The 25128-nt window shown below is 27.3% G+C and overlaps 1 protein-coding gene and 1 long non-coding RNA gene across 4 annotated transcripts in view; one reads left to right on the plus strand and one right to left on the minus strand.

Annotated features, from left to right (window-relative positions):
- The window catches only part of LOC135931428 (probable cyclin-dependent serine/threonine-protein kinase DDB_G0292550), a 48981-nt gene that overhangs the window by 18350 nt on the left and 5503 nt on the right, over positions 1-25128 (minus strand). For 2 of the 3 annotated variants that reach the window (XM_065468523.1, XM_065468525.1), the window contains 4 exons: positions 16377-16460; positions 16122-16257; positions 15059-15788; positions 14448-14893 (listed from right to left, as the gene is read on the minus strand). In XM_065468523.1, coding sequence (XP_065324595.1) covers positions 14448-14893; positions 15059-15788; positions 16122-16257; positions 16377-16418 — 1354 coding nt within the window. In that variant the 5' untranslated portion in view covers positions 16419-16460. Of the gene's footprint in view, positions 1-14447; positions 14894-15058; positions 15789-16121; positions 16258-16376; positions 16461-16525; positions 16548-25128 lie in introns of those variants that run through there. The other variant, XM_065468526.1, reaches the window with a different exon arrangement.
- On the plus strand, positions 2966-3358 carry LOC135922954 (uncharacterized). Its single transcript, XR_010571083.1, has 4 exons — positions 2966-3009; positions 3052-3105; positions 3152-3232; positions 3275-3358. It is a non-coding gene; the product is annotated as an uncharacterized LOC135922954 (long non-coding RNA).

Consider the following 25128-nt stretch of genomic DNA (forward strand, 5'->3'; position numbering starts at 1 on the left):
TTAATGATGAACTTGATACCATAGGCAACAATTTACCACCCATATCAAGTATTTTATGACCTTATTTAAATGTATTCATTTAAATTTTAGAGATACCTAGATACTCTATTAAAAAATATGATAAAAATCAGCTAAATACAGTTGATCACTTCAAATCTCTACCTATTACAAGTAATATACCTTCAAATATTTATATCATAATTTTAGGTATATCAAGTATTACATTTAATAAAAATGATGATAGTCAACAAAATAAACACACCAACTCACTTAATATAGAAAATCAGAATTTTAATGATGAACTTGATACCATAGGCAACAATTTACCACCCATATCAAGTATTTTATGACCTTATTTAAATGTATTCATTTAAATTTTAGAGATACCTAGATACTCTATTAAAATATGATAAAAATCAGCTAAATACAGTTGATCACTTCAAATCTCTACCTATTACAAGTAATATACCTTCAAATATTTATATCATAATTTTAGGTATATCAAGTATCCAGAGTTGTTAAAAGATCGAATCAAAAGATCGACGATCCTGGATTCGATCGCAAATTTGTCAATTTTACGAGATTTATGATTCTGACTTAAATTGAGGATCGAGATCGAGATCATTTTGTTTAAAATTCGATCCCGATCTTTTTAAAAATTAATTTTTTACTTAAAAAGCAATAAATAAAATAAAAATTTTGAAAATTAAATTAAAATATTATTTTTTAAAAAAATATCTATCTTCATATTTTATCAACTTCCATTCCACCATTTATTTTATAGATATATTTATTCATTTCCTAAATTTTACGAGATTTAGAGCTCTTACAAGTTATTTAATATAAATTTATACTAATATATTAATATTTATTTTAATAGGTAAATGTAAATGTCCATTATAGATTTAGAAGATTCTATTGCTTCTACTATTGATGTAACAGCAGATATAAGTGAGAATGAGAATTTTTTACCATTTTTGAAATTACGTAAGTATTTTACTTTGTGTGAAATGGATGAAAGCAACTCTTATAATATGATCACCAAATGCCGTCTCTGTAAGAAGATAATATTCTTCCAAAATATCATCCTCGAACTTAAAGAGACATTTACAAGTAATTCTTTTAAATTTTTTTTATTTGATAATCTGAATGTCAACATGTTTAAATTTAATTTATTACATTCCTGAGTTGAGCAGGTCCTACAGAAATAGAATCTAGATACAGATTCTTTATAAAAAAATATTTTTTTATGATTTTATATTATCAGATATCTGCAAAATATATTAAAAAATTGCAAAGATCTGGCAAATTTAGTAAAATATTTTTAAGAGGCCAGTTCTACTAAACCTCTGATATCTAGTAAAATATTAATGGGCCTTTAAAGACATTAAAAATTTATTAGTTTATTTGAATTTTAAGCTAATATTTTGATTAAATTCTTTGTAAATTTCTTTGTATATTAAGTTTACATTTAATCAATATTTATGACATGATCCAAATATAAATAAATACCATACAGATGATGTGCCAGACTTGACTGCAAAATTTAAAAGGTTTAAGTTTTGCAGATACTTTATTTGATTTATATGAATAAAATGAACACTTATTTAATAATAAATTAATAATCATTTCATAATATAGATTTCCTTCACTGTATGAAGACAGTAACATTTTGGCAGCCATGATTTACCCTAAATTTAAACTTAATTGGCCTTATATTAATCTGCCACAAAATATGATGGTAAAAATTAGTTGCCCATTTGGAAAATATGCAGTAACAACCATATGCGGATACCTCAAATGAATGTATAGATGACATTGATCCTTTTTTTGGGAAAAATACTGTACAAAATGCTTGTTCCGTTAAAAAAAATTTATTCAAATGATGATTCCATGAATATTTTTAATATTTATATTAATTTTAAAAAAATATTTATTGAATATAATACACCTTTGCCATCAAAGGAGCGCTTGTTTAGTAAAGCTAAACATGTTCTAAATGAAAGACGCGGATGTTTAAATGATGATAATTGAAAAAAATTTATTATTAAAAGTTAATTTTAATTATAAATAAATATATTATAATTGTTATATTTATTATTCAATTACAATAAATTTCTACCATATTTAATTTATTTTTATATTAGTTAATTTTGTATCGGTTATATTATATTATTATTCAATTACAATAAATTTATAACATATATTAGTTAATTTTGCATCGGTCAGAAATTTCCTTCAGAAATTTAAATAGAAAAAATGGTGTCGATCCTGGATTTCGATCCTCTTTTTTTGAAAAGATCGTGATCGGGATTCGATCGTTTTAAAAAGATCGGTTAACAAGCTTGCAAGTATCACATTGAAGAAGAATGATAGTAGTCAAAAAAATATTATAGGTTGTATCAATTTAGAATTTAAAGGTTATCTAATGCTTTATTTTAATATTTATTGTGTTATTTTTATAGGAATATCTCAATTAATATTTACACCAAGGGCTAAAAAAAATGGTGATAACAAACAAAGAAATACATTAAGTCACAACAAATTACTATCTAATAAATGTAAACAATTATTTTATAAATATTTATATTAAAATTTTAGATATATCTAAAAATCTACAGAGAATTTAAATGGAAATGTTAATACCCTAGACTACAATTTACCACTCATGTCAGGTATTAGTCTTATTTAAAATTATTTATGATCTTAGCTATACCCACATACTCCAGAAAAGTAAAGAATAATAGACAATCAACTATACTAGATCATCTAGAATCATCACCTACTACAAGTGATATAGTTTATTACTTTATAAGTTACATTATAATTCTATATATATCTGAATTACTTGGAGAGGACATTAATATAAATGAACTTGATACTTTAGGTTCTAATATTAGTCTTATTTAAATTATATTTATTTAAAATCTTAGCAATACCCTCATATTCCAGAAAAGTAAAGGATACAACCAACAATACTAGATCATCTAGAATCATCACCTACTACAAGTGATATAGTTTATTACTTTATAAGTTACATTATAATTCTAGATATATCTGAATTACTTGGAGAGGACATTAATATAAATGAACTTGATACTTTAGGTTCTAATATTAGTCTTATTTAAATTATATTTATTTAAAATCTTAGCAATACCCACATATTCCAGAAAAGTAAAGGATAATAGACAACCAACTATACTAGATCATCTAGAATCATCACCTACTAAAAGTGATATAGTTTATTCCTTTATAAGTTACATTATAATTTTAGATATATCTGAATTACTTGGAGAGGACATTAATATAAATGAACTTGATACTTTAGGTTTCAATTTACCTTCCACATCAGGTATATATAATTTTGTTTTAATATTTAGTCTTATAATTATATAGCTTTGGCGTAAGCAGCTGGGGCGGGGGGGAACCCCCCCCCCAAAGCCAAAATGCAGATGCCGGGCATATTTTTCAAAAATATTATTTTTTATATTTTATTATAATTATTCATATCTATTTCTTTTTAAATTTTTATATTATTAACTTTTTCATTTACTAATTTACTTTATCAATTAATTTCATTTTCAAGTTTTCTTTGTGGCGTAATATTTATCTACTATTTTTAGATTTCCCGATATTATAATTTTCAAATTTCTAGTCATGGATATTAGACTTTTTTAAAAAAACGCTGAAGGTGAAAATCATGCCCAAAAGCAAAAAAGTATAGTATGATAATTTAATAAACAAAAGCTGTGAACTGATAATTTCCTCAAAAGAATCAATTCAAAAGGGGGATATGATTCCCATTTCATCAATAATTTATAAAAATAGGGTTAAAATTGCAAAAGAAAATAGAGGCAAGATAAAACTAACTATTGAGGCTATTTTATATTGTGGCTTGCAAGGCCTAGCAATTCGTAGCCACAAGGATTCAGGAAGCTTAAATTTTAATAATAATGATAACGAAGGTAATTTCCGTGGACTTTTAAAATTTAAAGCATTAGGAGATCCTGTATTAATGGAGAGCCTCATTAGTACCAATAAAAATGCTACTTATCTCAGCCCTAGGATATAAAATGAGATAATTGATATTTGCAACAATATCATTTTAGAAAAATTGATTGTTGAAATCAATTCTGCCCCATGCTTCTCAATTTTGGCAGATGAGACCACGGACATTGCTGGCATTGATCAGATGTCGTTGTGTGCGCGATATGTAGATACTCATAAAAACATTATCAAGGAAATGTTTCTCCAATTTATTCCTGTTTCAAGCATGACTGGGTCTGCTTTAGCTGATGTAATATTTGTGAATCTTAAAAAATTAAAAGTAATAATTAATCTTATTATATAATTATTTTAAAAAATATAGCTAAATATAAATATAATACGTGGGCAAGGGTATGATGGAGCACGTGCAATGAGTGGACAATTCAATGGGCTTCAGGCATTTATTTAAAAAATAGGCCCAACAGCTATATATGTCCACTGTGCTGCCCATTCACTCAAATTAGCAATATCGGATTCATGTTCTTTACCATTGATATCAAATTGCTTAGGTTTTTAATTATTAAATTAAATTTTTTATATTTATATCAGGTAAAATATCTAGCATTTATGAGATGTTTAGATACCCAAGCGTCAAAATATTTTGAACAGAATTATATCTGAAACTCCTTGCCCAACAAGGAGAAAAAAATTGCAAAAAGCTTGTCCAACAAGATGGAGTCTACGACATCAAGCAGTAACAGCTTTTATCGAGTTAGAAGAGCCGAGTATTAATGCTCTTATAGAAATATCACAATGTCTGAAAAAGATATTTCTACAGAAGCAAGCAAGTTACTGGATTCAATATTTATACCAAATTTTTTTTTCGCATTAGAATGTATTAATAAATTATTTAATTATACAACTATTTTATGTAATACTTTTCAAAAACCTGAAATTGATTTGATTGAGATGATGAGAATAGCAGAGACAATTTTATTAGAAATTAAAGAAATTAGAGCTAATGCTGATGAGGAATTTCATATTTTATATATTAATGTTGAATCAAAAGCAGAGCTATACGAGTTCAATATTTGTCTCCCTCGACTTACAGTAAGGCAAACTTATCGTCCAAATATTAATATAGGGTCAATAGAAGAATATTATAAAATAAATGTCTTTATACCTCTTTTGGATACATTTATAACCCAAGTAAATGAAAGGTTTTTAATTTATCAAGAAACACTTATCAATCTGCAGATATTAATTCCGCAAAAGCCCTCTGAACCTTTTTCAGATGGTGATAGAAAAAAAATAAAATATTTGGAAGATTTTTATCATGAAGACATTAATGTATCTCATGATGCTTTATTAGCTGAATGCCAACTATGGTATAAAAGATTAACTATGGTTGATATAGTCCCAAAAAATGCTATGATGCTTTGCATCATTTCAAACCTCTTTTAGATTATTTTCCCAATTTATTGAAATTATTATATATATTAGCAACTCTTCCCATTAGTACTGCAACTAATGAGAGAACATTCTCTTCTTTAAGAAGATTAAAAACGTACCTAAGAAGTACAACTTCTGAAAGTAGGTTGAATGGTCTGGCCCTTTTTAATATTCATAGGCATTTGACGCCAAACACGGATGATATAATTGAAAAATTAGCTCCCTCCCAACGAAGATTGGATTTTACATAATAAAAATCAGAGACCTGCAGGCCCGGCCCTAAACCCGGCCCGGGCCGTATTTTAAATTTTTTAAATATACCCGGGCCGGGCCTAAAAAAATTTTTTTTAAACATATCCGGGCCGGGCCTAAAAAATTTTTTTTTTAATATATCCGGGCCGGGCTTAAGATTGTTAAACCCGGGCCGGGCCTTAATATTTTTTATAAAAATTTTTACATTCTGAGTTAATGGTTATAAGATTATATTATATTATAGTTATGATTAATATAATATTGGGTGATGGTTGACACTACCTAACAACCCACAGATCGATCTAATTATTAATTTCCTGCAAATTTAAGTATTAATATATTTTTTTATAATTCATATCTAAATTTTTACAACATATTTTACCAAAACAATCAAATAAAAAAATATCTTAAATAAGTCCCAATATTCAAGTATTATTAATATATTTTTTTATAATTCATATCTAAATTTTTAGAATATATTTTACCAAAACAATCAAATAAAGGATTATCACTTCTTAAAGTTTGTAATTGATTTTACTAAATATAAAGCATTTTTTAATAGAAAAATTTGTTTTACACAAGTATCATTTTATTTCTCTTTTTCTCTGTCCCAAATTCAAGCAATTACGTATGTAGTCAGGGACAGATCGCAAAATGACGGAAAACTATATAAAAGATTATATTAAATTACAAGAGGCTCAGGAAGTAAATGAAATACCATCGACCAGTCAAATTACGACTGTTGTTAATCAAACTGAATCGTTTTATGACAAATGGGGCGATGGTAATTCTGGTAATATGTCAATACCCGATGATGAATATTATAATTACATAAATAATAGATAAAACATTTAAGGTGGATAATTTGTTAGAGTGGTGGGCGGCTCATCAAAGCGAATTTCCAATTTTAGCAAAATTGGCAATTCCTGCTTTAAGTGCAAGCTGTGAGCGGAATTTTTCCACTACTGGGAGAATTCTTGAAGAAAGAAGAAGTAATCTTCAACCTGAAAAGGTAGATATGCTTCTCTTTCTTCATGATAATTTGTGAATTTTTAATATCTTTCTTGAGTATAGGGTTTTGTCAATCATGCTGGTTTTTTACTTTGCAAACTGTCAAATATTTATTGCATTTATTATTTACCTTGAGTCATGAAAGTTTTTAATCCAACATTTTTCATTATTTTTTACAATATTATATAATACAATTATCTTCTTTTGTTAAAAATTTATATTATAAAATAAATTATATTAATATTGTGCAATTAGATTATATTTTCAAAATACTATTTATTATACATGCATTTTTTTAAATAGCGATTTATTTTTATTTTATAAATTAAATAGTAAATTAAATACAATATTATATTCTCAAAATATTTTCCATTTTTATAAATTAAATATTAGTTTAATTTTTTTTAAATGTAATATAAAATATAGTATATGACAAATATTATTACCATTTTTATGAATATTAGTTTTATTTTTATAAATGCAATATAAAATATAGTATGCTCAAAATATCCATTTTTATAAATAACTGTTTTATAATTTTTATAAATTCAATATAATATTCTCCAAATATTAGCTTTTTACATGCATTTTTTAAATAATAAGCGATAATACTCACTGAAAAATATGGTAAAATACCTCATAGGTGAATTTTTGTATATACCAGATCATTTTTAAAAATTCCGAGCCGGGCCTGAAATTTTTAAATCCGGGCCGGGCCGGCCGTAAAAATTTTTTTTTAAAAATATCCGGGCCGGGCCGTAAAAATTTTTTTTTAAATATCCGGGCCGGGCCGTGCAAATGGTACCTCTGCAGGTCACTGATAAAAATATAATGTTTCTATAATATTTTTTGTGCTATCATTTTTTAATGTCTTATATATTTTTCTTTTACATAAAAAATATAATTATTCATATTTCCAACATTTAGATTTTTTATACTTTATAAATATATAAATTTTAAAAGCTCAAAAAAATTTAAATTTCTATTGTGGAATATTTATTTTATAGTCATCATATCCTGGTTATATCCACTTAATATTTTATAATTCAGATTTATTTAAAGTATTTATATGCCGCCGGTTATATTCGTTTAATATTTTTTAAATCAAATTTATTTTTATATATCGGTTTATATATTTAATTTTTTATAATTCATATTAATTTAAATTTGTATATTAGAAATAGTTATTAGTCCTAATAAATGTATGCTTGATATTTTTAAATAACAATAATTTTATTTAAAAAAATTTTAATTATCCTCCCCCCACCCCAAATTCCTGCGTACGCTACTGATACATCAGTTAATAAGGGTAACTTCAAAGAGTTGCTCAAATTATATTGTCATCTAGGTGGTGATGAAACCAAGTTGATATTTTATAATGTGGCTAATAATGCCACATATATATCTCCCGATATACAAAATGAAATTATAAACATATGTAATAATCTTATTGTTGAAAAATTGATTAAAATTGTTGAACCTACCTTTTTCTCTGTACTTGCAGATGAAACAACTGATATCTCAAATCAGCAGCAAATGTCATTGGTTATCAGAATATTAAACTTGGACACCATAAAAATTAGTGAATTTTTTTTGCAATATACTCCACTTAATAATGGTACAGGAGAAAATATAGCCAAACAAATAATATCTTTTTTAAAAAACAATAATATTGATATAACTAAAATTCGAGGCCAAGGATATGATGGTGCTTCAGCAATGTCTGAAAAAATTAATGGGGTTCAGGCCTATATAAAAAAGAAGTGCCCAAAAGCTCTTTATATACATTGTGGAGAACATTCTCTAAATTTAGTTATCTCCAAAGCTTGTGGAATTCGTGAGATTGATAATAGTTTAAGTAAATAATTATTCACATAATCTATATAATCTTTATTTCATAAAAATCGTACCCAAAATAATTGAATTTTTAAGTTGTGGGAAGCGATCAAAGGTGTATCCAAAATAATTGAATTTTTAAGTTGTGGGAAGCGATCAAAGGTGTTGTATCACGTTTTAAAAGATATACAAAGATTTAAAGTTCAAAAATTAAAAAAATATTCGCCAACAAGATTTCTTCAGAGACAAGATTCAATTACTGGATTCCTTCAAGCATTAGAAGGCATAGTTGAAACCTTGAAAATAATAAGTAGATGGAATGATAATGATACATCTAATATTGCCCAAGAATTGTGTTCATCAATTTATGAAACCCCTTTTATTATATCAATTTTTTGTATGAATTATATTTTTTTAAAAACTGTAAATTTAAGTCGATATCTTCAAAGGGAAAATATCAACATTGTGTCAGCAATGAATGAAGCCAAGAGGCTTCTTAAAATATTTGAAGATGCTGAGGTAAATGCCAACAATATTTTTTTACCAATAAATTAATATTAAGAAACCTAGGCTAATAATCATAGATGACATGTTAGCTTTGGAATCAACTTTTGATTATTATAAAAAAGTTATTCATTATTAAAAACAATTATTACTCACTTTAAATTAAAATTTGCTGGGCATAGCAAAATATTTTAATTTTCTTTTGCCATCATCCTCAGAACAATTAATTATTAACAATAATATAATGCTTAGCATTAAAAAAATTAGTATTTTTTATGAATCCGACATTATCGGTGGATACGAACAGCTAAAATCAGATACTGAAGCTTGGTATTCTGATCTAAGCACCATCATCCTTACAGATCGTCCCAGTAACCCTGTTGAGGCATTACAATTATTTAAGGAAACTTTAAACTTAAGATCAAATATCAAAACACTTTTAATAATATTAGCAACACTTCCCATAACTACTTGCACCAATGAGCGGTCATTTTCGACACTGACTCGACTTAAAAGTTATTTAAGGGCAACCTCTGGCCAGGCGAGGACCAATGGATTGGCTCTTCTAAATATATATAGAGATCTTAATCCTAGTCCAAATGAGGTCATAGAGGAAATGGCGAAAGGGCCACTGAGAATTAAGTTAAATATATAAAATATAAAGTTTTTTAACATAGTATTTATAGTTTTTTTTTTAATCAAAAGCAATAAAAATATTTTTTTAAATAAGCACTTGACATAAAATTATATTTTGTTATTTATAAATTGTTTTACAATAGTTTATATAAAATTTATCTTTTGTTATATATATAAATTTTATTATATATAATATTTATTTATTTTTTTTAATTTATATTAAAAATACTTTATTTATTAGGCATACAAATATAAAAGTAATAATACATAATACTTATCCAATATATACAAATAGTTTACATGTACAACTTAAAAATATATTAAATCTAGTATATTAAAATATTTAATTTCGCATAAATATACATTTTAAAAAAATACTGTATTTATGAAAATGATAAATATATATAATTACAATAAAATATAAGTAATTTTTACATAACGGAATTTAAGAAAAATATATAATTTAACAATTCTAGAAATTTTAAGAAATTTAACAACCAACGACTTCATAATACAAAGTATAATAATGGGAATATAATTAGTGCAAATGATAATACGAGGAAGAAGGGGGGGGGGTAATTTTAAATGATTTATGGAAGAAGAAGAAAATCTAGATTAATCGGGCTCCTCGGGGAATGAACCTATGAAGCATGTGAAATTAGATTTTATAATCTGAATTCCTATGCGTTGACGTAAGTAGACGCCTTCTTTTGGGTCTCCTGATTTTGTTCTTAAGGTTCTGCCAATCTTTTTAATTAGGCTAAGAGCCTGACTTCCAAGAGATGTTAAGGTTGTCGTGACAACTGGTACGAATTTATACTCATCTGGAATATCCACATATTTATTTGTTTTAAAATCTTCGGTGTATTTTAAAATGTCTTTATTGGTGTTGGAGAGTGAGAGGGGGTCAACGCAGGAGAAATTCCACGCTAGAAATCGGCCATTCTCCCAAGGAATTTGTGTAATTCCATCGGGTCGTCTCCCATCCGTAAAGAGACCTGAGGGTTCTAAAGTGGCAGGAAAGCCTGCTGACTGTAAAGCTCGTTTTATGAGAGCATTACACCTGTTATGCCGGATTGAGCGTCCACTGCTAAAAATGCATTGGAGGCAATGACGACCAGTTTGACTAACTGGCCTTTTGCACTTGGCGCACTTATATGAAACTGAGGTTGTTACATTTAATCGAATGGCTACAGCAAAACTGAATTCTTGATTTGAAAGTTCGAGATCAAGATTTTTAGAGGGGATGGCATCCAAGTATTCATGTCCTAAACCTTGGTTGAGGGAAGCTAATAGGGCATGATCTTCAGATTGCAATGTCGAAAAGAGGTAATCAACGGACCTTGCAATCATCGGATTATCCCAATCCTTTTGTTTATGGGAGGCTGGTGGCAGACATTCATCTCCAACTGAGGCTTTCCATATGACATAAGCTTCGTCAAGCAGTGCATCTGGGAAGGTCAGGTGATCAGTTATTATTTTGGAGCTTGCCAATCTGGACGAGATGAAACCACTAATTGATAAGGCTATGGGTGATCGTAACCCTAAGCCTTCTTTATTGCAGGGGAGAGTGGCTTGATGCCACGAATTGGCTTAAGGGTTTGGGATGTTTAAAAACAGCAGTAGACCGTAGAGCATATAGGATCTTTGGTGTATTGAAGAAATTTTTTATTAAGAAGAAAGATTTATGCGTGGGAAGTTGCATAAGTAGACCCTCCATATTGTTTAAATTATTCTAAGTAGCCTGGAAAAAGGCTTCAACTGCTAAGCAACCCCCAACTGGTGAGCCAAGATGTGTTAGTTCTTCGGCCATAACCTCTTTAAAGGCGTGACAGTTGGGAGATTGAGAGGTGAGCTGACAGAATTCTGTTTTGTCGACGTTTAAGAGAAGGCCTATGTCTGGCCCATCCTTTTGCAAAATTTCTAGGGCTTTGTCTATCCCTTCTGGGCTTCCGCTTATAATTCCGTCATCTAGGTACCAGATATGAAGATCTAACAGGCAACTGCTTTTAATTTTTTTAACTAGAATGACTATTCCTAGACAGAATAATATCGACCCTAGGGGATCACCCTGTTGAATTCCTTCTGAAGAAGAAAGCCTATATTCACCATATTGTATGATGGAGGGATTCGCATAGCAGCTTAAAATGTAGCTGGAGTAGCATGGGAAGCTATTGATAAAGGATTTAAGGAAGACAGATCGTTTTATTGTGTTGTATGCATTGTAAAAATCAATTTTAATTTAATCTATAATTTTAATGTGTTATAATTTGTGTTGCTAAAATTATTAAAAGTGTTTTGATATTTGTTCTTAAATTTAAAGTTTCCTTAAATAATTAATTGTAATGTCTCAACAGAGTTGCTGGGACGATCTGTAGGGATGATGGTGCTTAGATCAGAATGCCAAGCTTCAGTATCTTTTTAGCATGTCTAATTCATAAAAAATACTAATTTTCTTAATGCTAAACATTATATTATTGTTAATAATTAATTGTTCTGAAAATGATGGCAAAAGAAATCAAAATATTTTGCTATGCCCAGCAAATTTTAATTTAAAGTGAGTAATAATCGTTAAAAAAAATAACTTATAATAATCAAAAGTTGGTTCCAAAGCTAACATGTCATCTATGATTATTAGCCTAGGTTTCTCAATATTAATTTTAAACATCTATCATATATTGGTAAAAAAATATTGCCAACACAATTTTGATTTTTTCACTTTGAAGGATATCGACTTAAATTTAGTTTAAAAAAACATTTATATTTTAATCTATAATTTTAATGTGTTTACTAATTATAAAATATATCATTTATAATTAAGGCAATATAATATTTATAATTAAAGCAATTTATAAGTGTAATACTAATATTTATAATTAAGGCAATATAATATTTATAATTATAGCAATATAATATTTATAATTAAAGCAATATAATATTTATAATTAAATCAATATAATATTTATATTTTAAATAATCGCTTTTTATTTGTAAATAACTTCTAAAAGTATAATAAATTGAAACGTATATCAATAAAATTATGTCAATGTGTTATTTTAATTAAAATTACTGGTTAATGGCTCAATTTTAGCCGATATGGCTAACTCAATATATTAGCGAGAAAATTATGTAAGCCCGAAAATTATGCTCATGGAAATACAAGTTTTATATTATTCGTGAAATCTCTAGGCTTGAACAATATTTTTTGGCTAAAATATTGAGTTAGCTGTTTATAAAAATCAGCTCAAGTCGAGCCGTTTAACAACACTAACTAAAATAATTAATAATTCTAGGACTTTTATATTATAAGAAAAACCAATATGATTTTTAAGATAAACCCGGCCGAAGGCCGGGCAAAAGGGTGTGGGGGACGAAGCCCCCCAGGCTTTTATATGTGGACCCCCTCTAAGGAAAATTCCTAGCTACGCCACTGGGTAGAACTAAGGTTATATAGTTGTTCTGATTCTGACTGAATAATTTATTCTAACTTTAAAAAAATTTACTAAATTTTAATGAATAAGATATATTTTAAATATACTAATTTTTTAACTAATTAGATTCCCCAACCTATACTGATGATAATGTGTTATATTCAAATTTTAAAATAAACTGGCATAACTCATTTGGATCTAAAGATCAGCGTGATAAGGCCTCTTGATAAAGCTGAATAATCTTTTACCAAACAAAGATATATTAGTTACAACTAAAAACGACTTCTTCAGCTAATCTTTTGAGATACTAATCTAATAGAAAATCCCTTATAGGCCTTTCTTAAATCACCAAAAAAATTTTTTGATTATTCTTATTTTAAAATAATATTTCTTAAATTAAACGCTCCATTACCCTCAATTGAGGGTTTATTTAGTAAGGCAAAACTTTTACATAGGGATAGCCGGTCTAAACTTTTGGATGACAATATATAAATGATTTTATTATAAAAATGTAATCAACATAAATAATTATTTTTTATTACATTTAATTTTAGTTAATTTCTTTTATAATCAATAACATTATATTAAAATATTATAAATGTTGATTTATATACAATTACATTAAATAAAAAAAATTTTTTATAAGGTAGCTAAAGCTACTTTTGAAAAATAGTAGCTAATAGCACTCTACTCTGTTTTGATGGGTGGCGGTAGCATCCTACTTTCTTTAGCAAATAGCAATAGTAGTAGCGCGGTATTTTAAGAGTAAGGTTTAGCAACTCTGCTAAGCTGTATAGCAAAACAAAGAAGTAAATTTATCTATCAATTGAAGGGGGTGTCTTCACATCTTGTTTCAAAAAAATATTGATCTAATATTTATAGTACAGCCAAATCTTGCCCATGATAAAAATTTTGACAATGGGCGGGTGGGTGTAGCAAGAATTTTCTGAACAGCAGGTGGCTGGGTGACAGCGTATTGGCGAATAAAAAATTTCCAAATCAGAGGCAGGTAAGTTAAAAAATAGTAAAAAATAGTGGGTAAACAAGCTTATGAGATAAAACCCACCAATTGAATGCATCTAGTATACATTCTCGGTAAAAATAAATGTACTCTAAAGGTAATATACAATCAATTTCGTAATTATAATATAATTAGCCAGAGGAAGCCTTCGTTTAAAAAAAGATCTTTCTACAAACGTGAATCAAAATAAACATTTAATTATAGGCTGAAAGTTGCTTAAAACCATGACAATTTCTATGTTAAACAAATAAAGACTAGGGTCATATTTATTTATTTATACAATAAATATATTCCATATTTTATATAAGAAAGTATACTGATGTCGGAACTGATTGGATTTTCGAATCCGTTAAAACGAGGGTAAGGGATGCGTTTGGACGATCGATCGACTACTGGGGGTAAACCGGTATTTGGTTGCTGGAGCGAGTTAGACGAAAGCGATGATGAATGGCAACTGCTAGAATCTTCTTCAAAGCCATCTTGAGTTGAATTCGAGCTATTATGATTCTGCTTAATGGGGATAGGGTTAAACAAATTAGTGAGTGATCGATTTCTGACGGGAATGGATGGAAGAGGAGGAAGAGGAGGTCTGTTGGGCAAGGCTTTGGCGTTTGAAGCCAAATTCCCGTTATCGGCCTGTTTGGAAAGGTAATTATTGCTGTCTCTCATTAGCAAAGAGGAAGAATTGTAAGGGTTAATCATCTGCAAGCTCCTAGAACCATCAACTAGATCCCTAAAATTAGGCGGGTTACGATTCGTACTTCTAAATGGTTTAAGCGAAACAAAAAGTAAATAAAACGTAAGACTTGATAAAAAAATAGTATAAATAATATTAAAATATTTTTAAATAATTAGAACGATTCATAATTGAGTTTAAAATAAATGAGTAAATATTTTGGTGATTGTATAAAAAAATCATTGGCCTTACTTCAGGCTTAAATCTTCCCGACTAACACTGGAATTGTCCTTACCGTTGTTAGATCTTTGCAAGGTATAATGAATAGCTAAGTTATAATGATCGATACGATGATTTTTGTTGTCAATGATGGGGTTCATAGTGCCATCAAAATGGAGAGGCCTGGTATTCAAACGTCTTAGAGTGGGTGGTTTTTGGGGTAAAGGTGGTGGATTCTTGTTATCCGTTTGGTCATTTTGGTTATTATTTTTATTATTAGTAAGCAGAATATCATTAATATTAGTGATTTGATTAGATTGTTTGGGATGATTAGAAGTACGACCGAGTGTTGCAAATTTCGTGACGTTCACATTTTTACCGCTACTAATATTTCCATTCGCGTTACAGGAATTAACAACAGTGTTATTACTAATGTCGTTAAGAAAATTTGATTTTAATTTATTCATCTCTCGAGAATCCCCGTTAGCTGACCCATTTACGACCATATCGTTCGAGGAATTGAAGCTATGCGGTAAAAATTTTTCGTTATGGCAATTGGCGTTTATATTATTTTGATTATTGTTGATAATTTTATTCGCACTACTTTTGGGGAGATTGCCATTATTTATGATGGTCCTACCAAACATTTTATTCTCCAAGTGGGATTTTAGATCGTTCATATTAAAACCTTGGGCGCAATGATTGGGTGTAGATGGTAGCTTAACAGCCGAATCTATCTGATTTCCATTCTTACATTTTACACCTTATAATTTTATAGTGTATTAGTATATTGAATATGTTCCAATTAAGCAGGAAATAAAGCGCTCTCAAAATCTCGCAAAATAGACAAATAGAGAGCTATCGACCTTTCTTATTCATTCCTAAATCAAGCTTTACCAGTTATAATCTTTCAGTAAACGTTTTTAGGCAAAGATTTGATATACTAATGCTACTTATTCGCTCCAATTATCTATTCTCATGGATGCAATAATTTCCTCATTTTTACCACTGACGTTATTATCTTTTTCCTTCTCTAAAATATCCATTTGATCATTTTAAAAAAAAAGTATGTTCGAAATTTCGGTAAAATATTAACTGTTTATATTAGGAGAGCTTCTGTCATTCGGGGATTTAGTCTTTTTAAGTGTTGTTCCCATTTGAATCTGCGATAATAATGCTGATCTGTTAGCACCATTGGCTTGTGAATTTGAAACATTTTTTAAGAGGGCATTCTTAGAATTTTTTAAAATTAAATTATTAAAATATAATTATTAAGCAATTAGAATCGCAAGAAAGTGAATATATAAAATCTATACATTATAAGCATCTTAATTACAAATTTTAAATATACTTGTAATTTTTGACTTGGTAATGGTGGAGGTGGAGCTGGCATCTTAGATCATAAAAGTCTTTTGAATGAACAATTTTCCCATGTCTTTTACCCGCATTAAATAAGTTTATATAAAAAATTATAATAATAGAAGTAAAATCGTTGTATACTATATAGTAACAATTGCCCAGGTCATAATCATAGACTTATATCAACATAGACAGCTCAACGCCCAATTAGATAATGTTATTTAAACATCATTTATTTGGGAACCATTTGTAAAATAACTGGTTTCCTATTATCATATGGATTTATCTTAATAAAATAACTCTTTTTTAGACCAATGTTTTTTTTGTTTATCAAATTTTTGTAGTAATAGACGTCCAAGAAATAAGGATGTATCTTTTCACAAGTAAATTAATTTATCAATTATATAGAAATGTAAGTTAAAATTTACTAACGTTCTATGTTTACAATTATTCTGTAAAATATTTGGTTTCATTTTAATTTATGCATAATAATAATCTATTTTAAAAACTTTAGCATGTAAAGATTGTTAGCGTTGCCGCAATTAATTAAAATAACTATCCAACATAACTTGCTGGGTCTATTTCCCTCTACACACATTTAGGTCAATGAAGGAGACCTGGAGAGACCCTCCACCCCGATTATTAAAATGGATATATATACGTTAATAAGGAGGTACCCCCCGATATTTTAATGCTATTAATTTGCTTTTATTCCCTCCATGTTAGAGGGCCCTGGATGGATGCGTATCAGTTTAGGTCGGTAACCTTCCGAGCCACCATCCACCATTCCAAAAATGATCATTTAAGACGTTATCGCATATTTTAATAAAATTACCTTTATAGTGTGGTATTTTTTAAAAATAGTTTGTTTTCAAAAAGAAAATATAATAGTATAATTTAATTGTAAAATAAAGATATGTTTTGAATAAATGGGTTCAATTCCAATAATATAATTCATTTAAAAATATATAGTGTTAACAAAAATATGGCATACTATACAATGATGTCGGAAAATTAATGCAGATAAAAACAGTGAAATAAATAATAAGCTTAATTTAATTTAAAGTGTTAAAATAATAATCGTTATATAATTAATCCTTCCTTTCCATTTAACCGATATTTTAATTTGCGTAATATGCAACTGTTTAATTAATCTTAATTATTAATCCTAGTAATGAGTATGATAGAACAATTAAAAGAATTATATTTATAGATAAAAAACATATGGAATGTAAACATGAAAAATGAAGTTGTATTAAGGGAAAATAGTCGAGAATTCAATTTTAGGCCCAAACGTTTTGCTGCTCAATAAAACATACTTTAGGCGTGCTCAGGCTAAATTTACGCATGCTGATGGTTAGCATGTCCTAGTCTCTTTATCAAAGCCGCTGCAAATAAATGATTACAAGTCGAACATTGCCATATTCTTTGAACATTATGATATTAAACAAGGAACTAAAAAAATAATAAAACATTTTTTTTGCTAAAAATTTTAATTATTATAATTATCATTTAATTTTATTTTTCAGAGTCCATTTACTTATTTTAAATTTAAAACATCTTTGTTTCCATACAATATATTCTTTTTACTTATTAATTTAAATTTATATAATTTTAAATTTCCTTGAGTAGCAATATCAATTTTATAATCGAATTACTTCCCTCATAAAAAATTATATATATTAATTTTCATTTATATTGATTTTCTATTGTACTAGAAAAAATAATATAAGTTTAATCAAAATTTTAAGTTTTATTTAAAATATCAATATTTCATAAATCACATATGCACGATATTGATAAATTTATTAAAAACTCATAGGGATAACATTTATTATTATATAATGCATAATAAATTTATCAGGCCTGCAGAGGTCGATAACTTATGGCGGGCCCGTACTTAAAAAAAAAAATTCATTTTCAAGCCCAGCCTGTCCCTTTAAAAATTTCCATTTTTGAGCCCGGTTTAGGTTTTTAATTTTTGGCCCTACCCGGATTTTTATTTTTGATTATTATTCAGCTCGTTCCGGAATTTTTAAAATTTCGTTTTTAAATAATTTTGGCAGTATTTTGCAAATTGTTTCAAGGGGAAATTGAAAATTAGGAAGTATGAATATTAAAATCTTCACATTAAATGTTTTTCAAACTGATTAATTAAATATAGTTTTAAAAAATTGGCCCGGAGCGAATTTTTTATTTATTCAAAAAATTTTGAAGCACAGCACGAACTCCTAAAATTGCAGGCCAGGCTCTAAACCCAACCCGGGTACATGGGCCGGGCCGTATTTTAATTATATAAATGTACCCGGGGCAGGCCATATTATAGAACCAAATATTTTAAATAGCTATTATTATCTATAAAAATTAAAAATAATATAATATATTTTTTAAAAATTTTTTTAAAAAGAAATCCAGGCAGGACCGTGCAAAATAGTTATGCATTGGCATAAGGAATTCTCTCCTAGCATATTTATCAGTTGGCAAATATCATTTTTAATAATAAAAAACATTCCGCTACATCCCCCACCCCTCATTCTTCCCAAAAAATGAACAAGATGTCATAACAAATATTTTCAAGAAAAAAAAAGGTACTAGTTAATATTTTTTTTAAAATAATGAATATATTAAAATTTTTAAGGAATACTAAATGTCAGTCATTTTTATGACAAAAACATTAATTTTCCTTGGGGGAAGAAGAGAGAATTAGGAGATCACGGGATGCCAGCTGAGAAAGAACAAAGAGGATATATTGAAAGCCGGGATTGATCGTGAATTTCTCAATTTAATGGGACAGTTATTGGTTATTTGTTTACATGTTTTTATATTAATGTTTATATTATCGTTTATGATACTAATTAGATATTTTTATGAATAAATTGGACGTTTACAATTGGAAGTTTATAGTTTGAACTTTTATAATTGTGTACGATTTTTCGGTTATAAAAGTCTCGGCGATACCGGTCAAAAAGGTGGTATAGGTACATCTGATCTTTACTAATATTATAATGGTCGCTCTAATCAGGTCAGGTTCCGATCAGGCTCCCAGTTCAAGCTTATATCATATAATAAAATTTTTGTTCTGTTTATCCTTTTATAATCTTCATCCGCTGTAATTATATTCCATTTTTTAAAATTTTGATCTCATTGCACAGCGTTCGAAATATTCGTGCATTGCATTTATTTTCAATAAAAAACGATTTCTGGATTCGTACTTGGGACCTTAAACCTATATGTTAAACATTTAAACAGAGACCCGAACCTTTATTTATACCAGTTCAGTTTGGTTACGGTTCTGTATGCAAAATATTATAATGGTTAAGGTTCGGTTACGGTTCTTAAGAAAAATTTATAAAGTTTCGGTTCGGTTCAAGGTTCATTACGATTAGAAATTTTTTTCTAAATTATTTTTATTGAAGCAACACCATCGTATAATGATTGTAATTATAAAAATTATTTATTAAAATTTTTGCAATCACTTTAAGTTAATAATATTGTTTTATAAAATAGATGAATTTATTTATTTTTATTAGGAATAATATAAAAAAAAATATATTAGAATCACAACTCATTTCTAAATATATTATTTGAACCTATAAGTAATATATTTTCTAATATAAGTGGATTCATATTTGTTCATTGTGGGATAACATAAATTTTAGCCTCGAAAAAGCCATTTTAACAGAAACTTGTGTTGCGGGAACCGCAAGTACTATAAGAGCAAGTTTCTATAATTTTGGATATTCAAATTTCTTTAATTCCCAATATATAAAACTGATTATTTTTTAGATTAATTAAATACAACTAAATCAAAAATTTTTTATTTAGATATTTTGCATACTAAAATATAGGAAATAGGAATGCTCTAACACTATATGAAGTAGTTAAAATATTGTGGTTCAATTTAAGTCATAGTGAAAAATTAATATATACTTCTTATGGATATTAAATAAATATCTTGATCATCTAATAGTTATCAATAACGACGCAGATATGGTAAAATATGTAATACAGCACAAGGAAAAGAATGTAATAAAATGTAAAATTATTTATTTTATTTTGGATGAAACCGGTTCATATCGGTTTAACTTTATATAGGGGTTCTTTTTACTCCTTAAAAAGTAATTACATCGGCTCGGTTACGGTTCAGATATTTATAATTATAATGGTTTAGCGGCTCATTCTGGTTCACTCCGAGTCCCTGCATTTGAATGATATACCATTGAAATATTTTTCATTATCATTATCAAACATTGGTTAAACTTAAAACATAATGTATTTAATGTTTAAAATATATATCACCAAATATTTGATATAATGCTGCCTACTCTGATTTTGACAATTTTTAACAGATAATCATTTTTGAAAAACATAAATTATAGTATTTGATTATATAAATATTATAAGAAAAAAAATATTTAAGTACAGAAAACACAAGCTAGTTAGTTATATAACGAGTTTGAAATCTCAATTTTATATCATTTAATGGGAGTGAAAAAATTCGAAAAAATCTCATTTTATAGGAAATGTAGTCTAGCATTGAATACTTATTCTGTTTTCTAACAATTTTGCTATGAACATTTTTCTATTCTTTTTATATATGTATATATGGAAAATTAATATAAATTTAGATTAGTTAAAAAGTTCATGACAAATTTGACTAATAATCAGATTTTCTAAATTTTGTAAATTATTTTAAAATGAGAGATTCGAAATCCATGATGGAGGCGAAGATATTATATTTTATAATTTTATAATATGATCGAGAGCTAATTTCCGAAAATATTTCGATAAAATTTTACCTAGGTTTACAAAATATTGATTCGAATAATGAAATGTTTATATTTGATTCGTAAATTTTGAATCGAATGTACTATTCGTATTTGTGCGAATCGAATATTCGATTTTTTAAATAACTTAATTTTTCGGATATTTTATTTAGTACACAATAAAAAAAAACATTATTGCGTATGATTAATAAAAATAAATTTTTTTAAAAAAAGTTATTTCTGCAGGTATAAAATTTCCCTAATTATTTCTTATTATAAATCTTTAGCAGAGATATATAGATATCTTCGCTTTTTTACATATCTGTAACACAGGCTGATACCAAGACAATTGATAATTGCAAAAATACACATTTAAAAATATCCCAAAATTACATTAAATTTATTTTTTCGATCTTATTTAGTATTATTATTAATTTTGGTTCAAAAAGGTCAACTGAGAAAATTTTTTTTATATAGCCTGAATTTAGATGTTTCTAATACTGCTATTTTTAAAATGGATGTTTTAGTATATTGTGAGGCTAGTCGGTGAGTACGTTGATCATCGATAGAATGGGTTCGAATCCAGTATGGGTCAGTTTTTTTCTGAAGCCAACTTGGTGTTTCTATTGGCGGATGATATATAGTAAATCGGACTCGGCCACGTGATTCTGATTAGAAAATAAATGAATCTTATTATATTTTGACAAATGGCGTGCAATATCACTAGCTATTTCTAATAGTGGTTAAACCCGGATTCTTGCCAAATAAATATTACCCTCACAATAAAAAAAAAATTACAAATGCCAAAAAAAAAATTACAAATGCCAAAAAAAAATTTGATTACAGTGGCTTTAATATTTAAAAGAAATTAATTACGAGGAATGTTCCGGGAATGGCAAAATCCATTCTGAAACGTTCCACAATTTCCCTCAAGTTCCGTTTCCGGAACGTGAAGCTAAGCTCCCAAATCCGTGATTTAAATGTATTATTAGACAAAGTATTTTTATTATATATTATTCGTATTCGTAAATTACGAATTAAATTATATTCGATAGGCTTATTTCTGCCAAAATCAATCGTTAATTTTGTTTTCTCGAACGAATTTACATTAGACGTGAAGTTCTCTTTTGGTGATATCTAAATAATAACATAAAACAAGGCTTCGAGGTGTATTATTATATAACCGACATCTTATTTAACCAAATTAAAATTATTATTTTTCGGTGAAAATAGAACAACGACATTACACTATTTTATTAAAATTTTAAAAAATTAAAATAATAAAAAGAAACGTTATATTATTTATATTTTAGTGAATCGAGATATAATACAATTTTCATCGCAATTATCATTTACATGTTTTGTATGTTAAATTTTTGTTAAATTATTAAGTTATCAGCAATGCTAATAATACTGATAGCTATATATCTCAAACGAATATACTCGTTATTCGATGTTATTCGTAATTTATGAATATATCAAACTTATCCATAATTTATGAATAAGAATAACAAACTTGTTCGATTCGTTCTAATATGAATAACAGATTTTAATTAATAATTCGATAGTAATTATTCATAAGTACAAAAATGTGTTCCTTGTGAAATTTTTTATTTTTATTATCTATATACCTTTTTTATAATTAAATAATCCATGTTTGGATTTAAAAAAATTAATTTTCAAATCGAATAATGATTTAATCATTCAGGCGATAGAATACGAATAAGGAATTATTTATCCGATTTAATATAAATCGAATACGAATATTACATTATTCGATTCGTATTTTTGTAGGTTTGCTGGTAGTTAGTAACCCTTCAAATTTTATCATGAGTTTTTGATGATTAAAGAAATTTGAAGTAAAAATAATTTTAAGAGATTTTTAAAAAAAATATTTTTTAAATTGAATAGTGAAATGTGATTTTTTTAAATTTTACCCCGTTAGTAAAAAAAAAAGAAGCACAAAGCACAATAACTGTTTAGAAACAATTTTTAATATGAAGTAAACTCTCTAACTAAATGAATATTGTTTAAAATATCAATGAAATGAATCAAATTTAGAGTGATGAATAAATAACTAATTTGTCATACACATAACATTTTTTTTAAAGTAAGCAATTTATTTATCCTTCATTTTCACTTATTAATGAAACAAAAGTAATTTATGAGAAAATTGATATAAAATTTATTAAAACTAACTAGGGCTTTTCCTGATTGAATATTAAAATAATAAAAGAATTTATTATAATCATTTGATGACTTTTTTCTATATACATAATCTAAATTATTATTTATAAAGTTATTTAACTTTGAAAAAAAAAGTATGACACTTGCATTATGCAGTTACAATAGGTGAATGTCATTATCCAATTATAATTTTATTTGTATAATATATAAATATTTTTTTAAAAAAGGTTAGGTGTTTTTATATATATAGAAATAATGGTTCGTCATTATGAATCACATCAAGCTTTTGAGATTAAAATGAATATAAATTTTTATAACTTGGGGTGTTATCAATTTCTAAATATAGGATAAGCCTAGGGCTGTGCCGACCCAGAAATTTTTCACCGATCTGATCCGACGATATTTATATGAATTTTAATTAATCATCAATCTTTGAACCAATATCATAAAAATACAATATACTTTCTATTTAAAAAAACACTAACTTTTTGTAATGTGGGTGAATATAGTGTTGTTAAGCAGCTCTATTTAGCCAATTTTTAAGAGCTAAATCAAGATTTTAGCCAAAATATTATTACCTACGCCTCTAAATTTTGCCATTAAAAGTCCATACCTTTCTATTCTCTGAGAGCAAAATCAATATGCTTTAGTAATTTACTTTTGACCAAAATCTGGAGTTGGCCGTTTTTAAAAATTAGCGAAATTGAGCTGTTCAACAACACTAGCTGAAGTGACTAGTTAGATAATAAAAAATTCTTTTCTTGTAGCGGATTATATAACAAAAAGTGTAAAATTTTAAACTATTTCCAAGCATTACAATAAATTATTCTATTTTATTTCCTTTCATTAGTTTATAATTATGAAATTATTTATAAAATAAAAAAGAATATATAATAATATATACAAATCATAAAATAACAAAAACAATAAAAATATCGGATCGGTTTTTAAAATATAGGCTCGATCCGATACTTAATATCGGCACGCCCAGATAGGTTCGATAGTTTTTGTATACATATCGTATTGGTTAATATTTTAAATTGTCCGATCCGATCAATATTCTAAAATGATGGTTAAAAAGATATTTTCACCAGATGGGTTCACCTTAATTTATTATACTTTTTTCCTTAAAATCATTTAAACAAATTTTAGAAAAATCAATATAATAACAATATAATAAATGATAATTTTAGAAAAAAATCTCTAATAGAAAATGTGTTATTTTTTGTTTCACTGATAGGTAGTGTTGACGGCTCGATTTAACCCGATTTTTATAAACGGCTAACTCATTATTGTAGCCAGAAAATATTGTCTAAGCCTCGCAATTTCTCTAATAGATGCCCAAACTGTTGTGCCATCGTTGAGCAAAATCTCCAGCCTTGCATAATATTATTCCGGATAAAATATTGAGCTAGTCGGTTTTAAAAATCAACTCAAATCGAGCCCTTTAACAACACTACTGATAGGACGTCATCTAGAATCATATAAAAATTACATGAATCATCATAAAATACACAAACAGAAAAAAAAACCCCCTTGTTTCAAATTATAAAAAGAAAACATATCTCATAATTCTTTTTTTTTGTGTTTGGACGTACCTTTTAAAAGTTACCTTTTAAAACGACTGGGTAAGAAGTAAAATAGTTGGGTAATTATTATATTTTTAGCCGTTTACAAGTTTTTAGCCGAAAACTATTACTTTGGCTTCGGGGTTTTTCTTAAAAAGATAGCAGCTCAAATTTGGAAGAAACTAATATATTAAAAACCGTTAATGTTAACAGATTTTCCCGG

This window comes from Gordionus sp. m RMFG-2023, chromosome 1 (genome assembly GCF_954871325.1).
Source record: "Gordionus sp. m RMFG-2023 chromosome 1, tfGorSpeb1-WG-v2, whole genome shotgun sequence".
Taxonomy (NCBI): domain Eukaryota; kingdom Metazoa; phylum Nematomorpha; class Gordioida; order Chordodea; family Parachordodidae; genus Gordionus; species Gordionus sp. m RMFG-2023.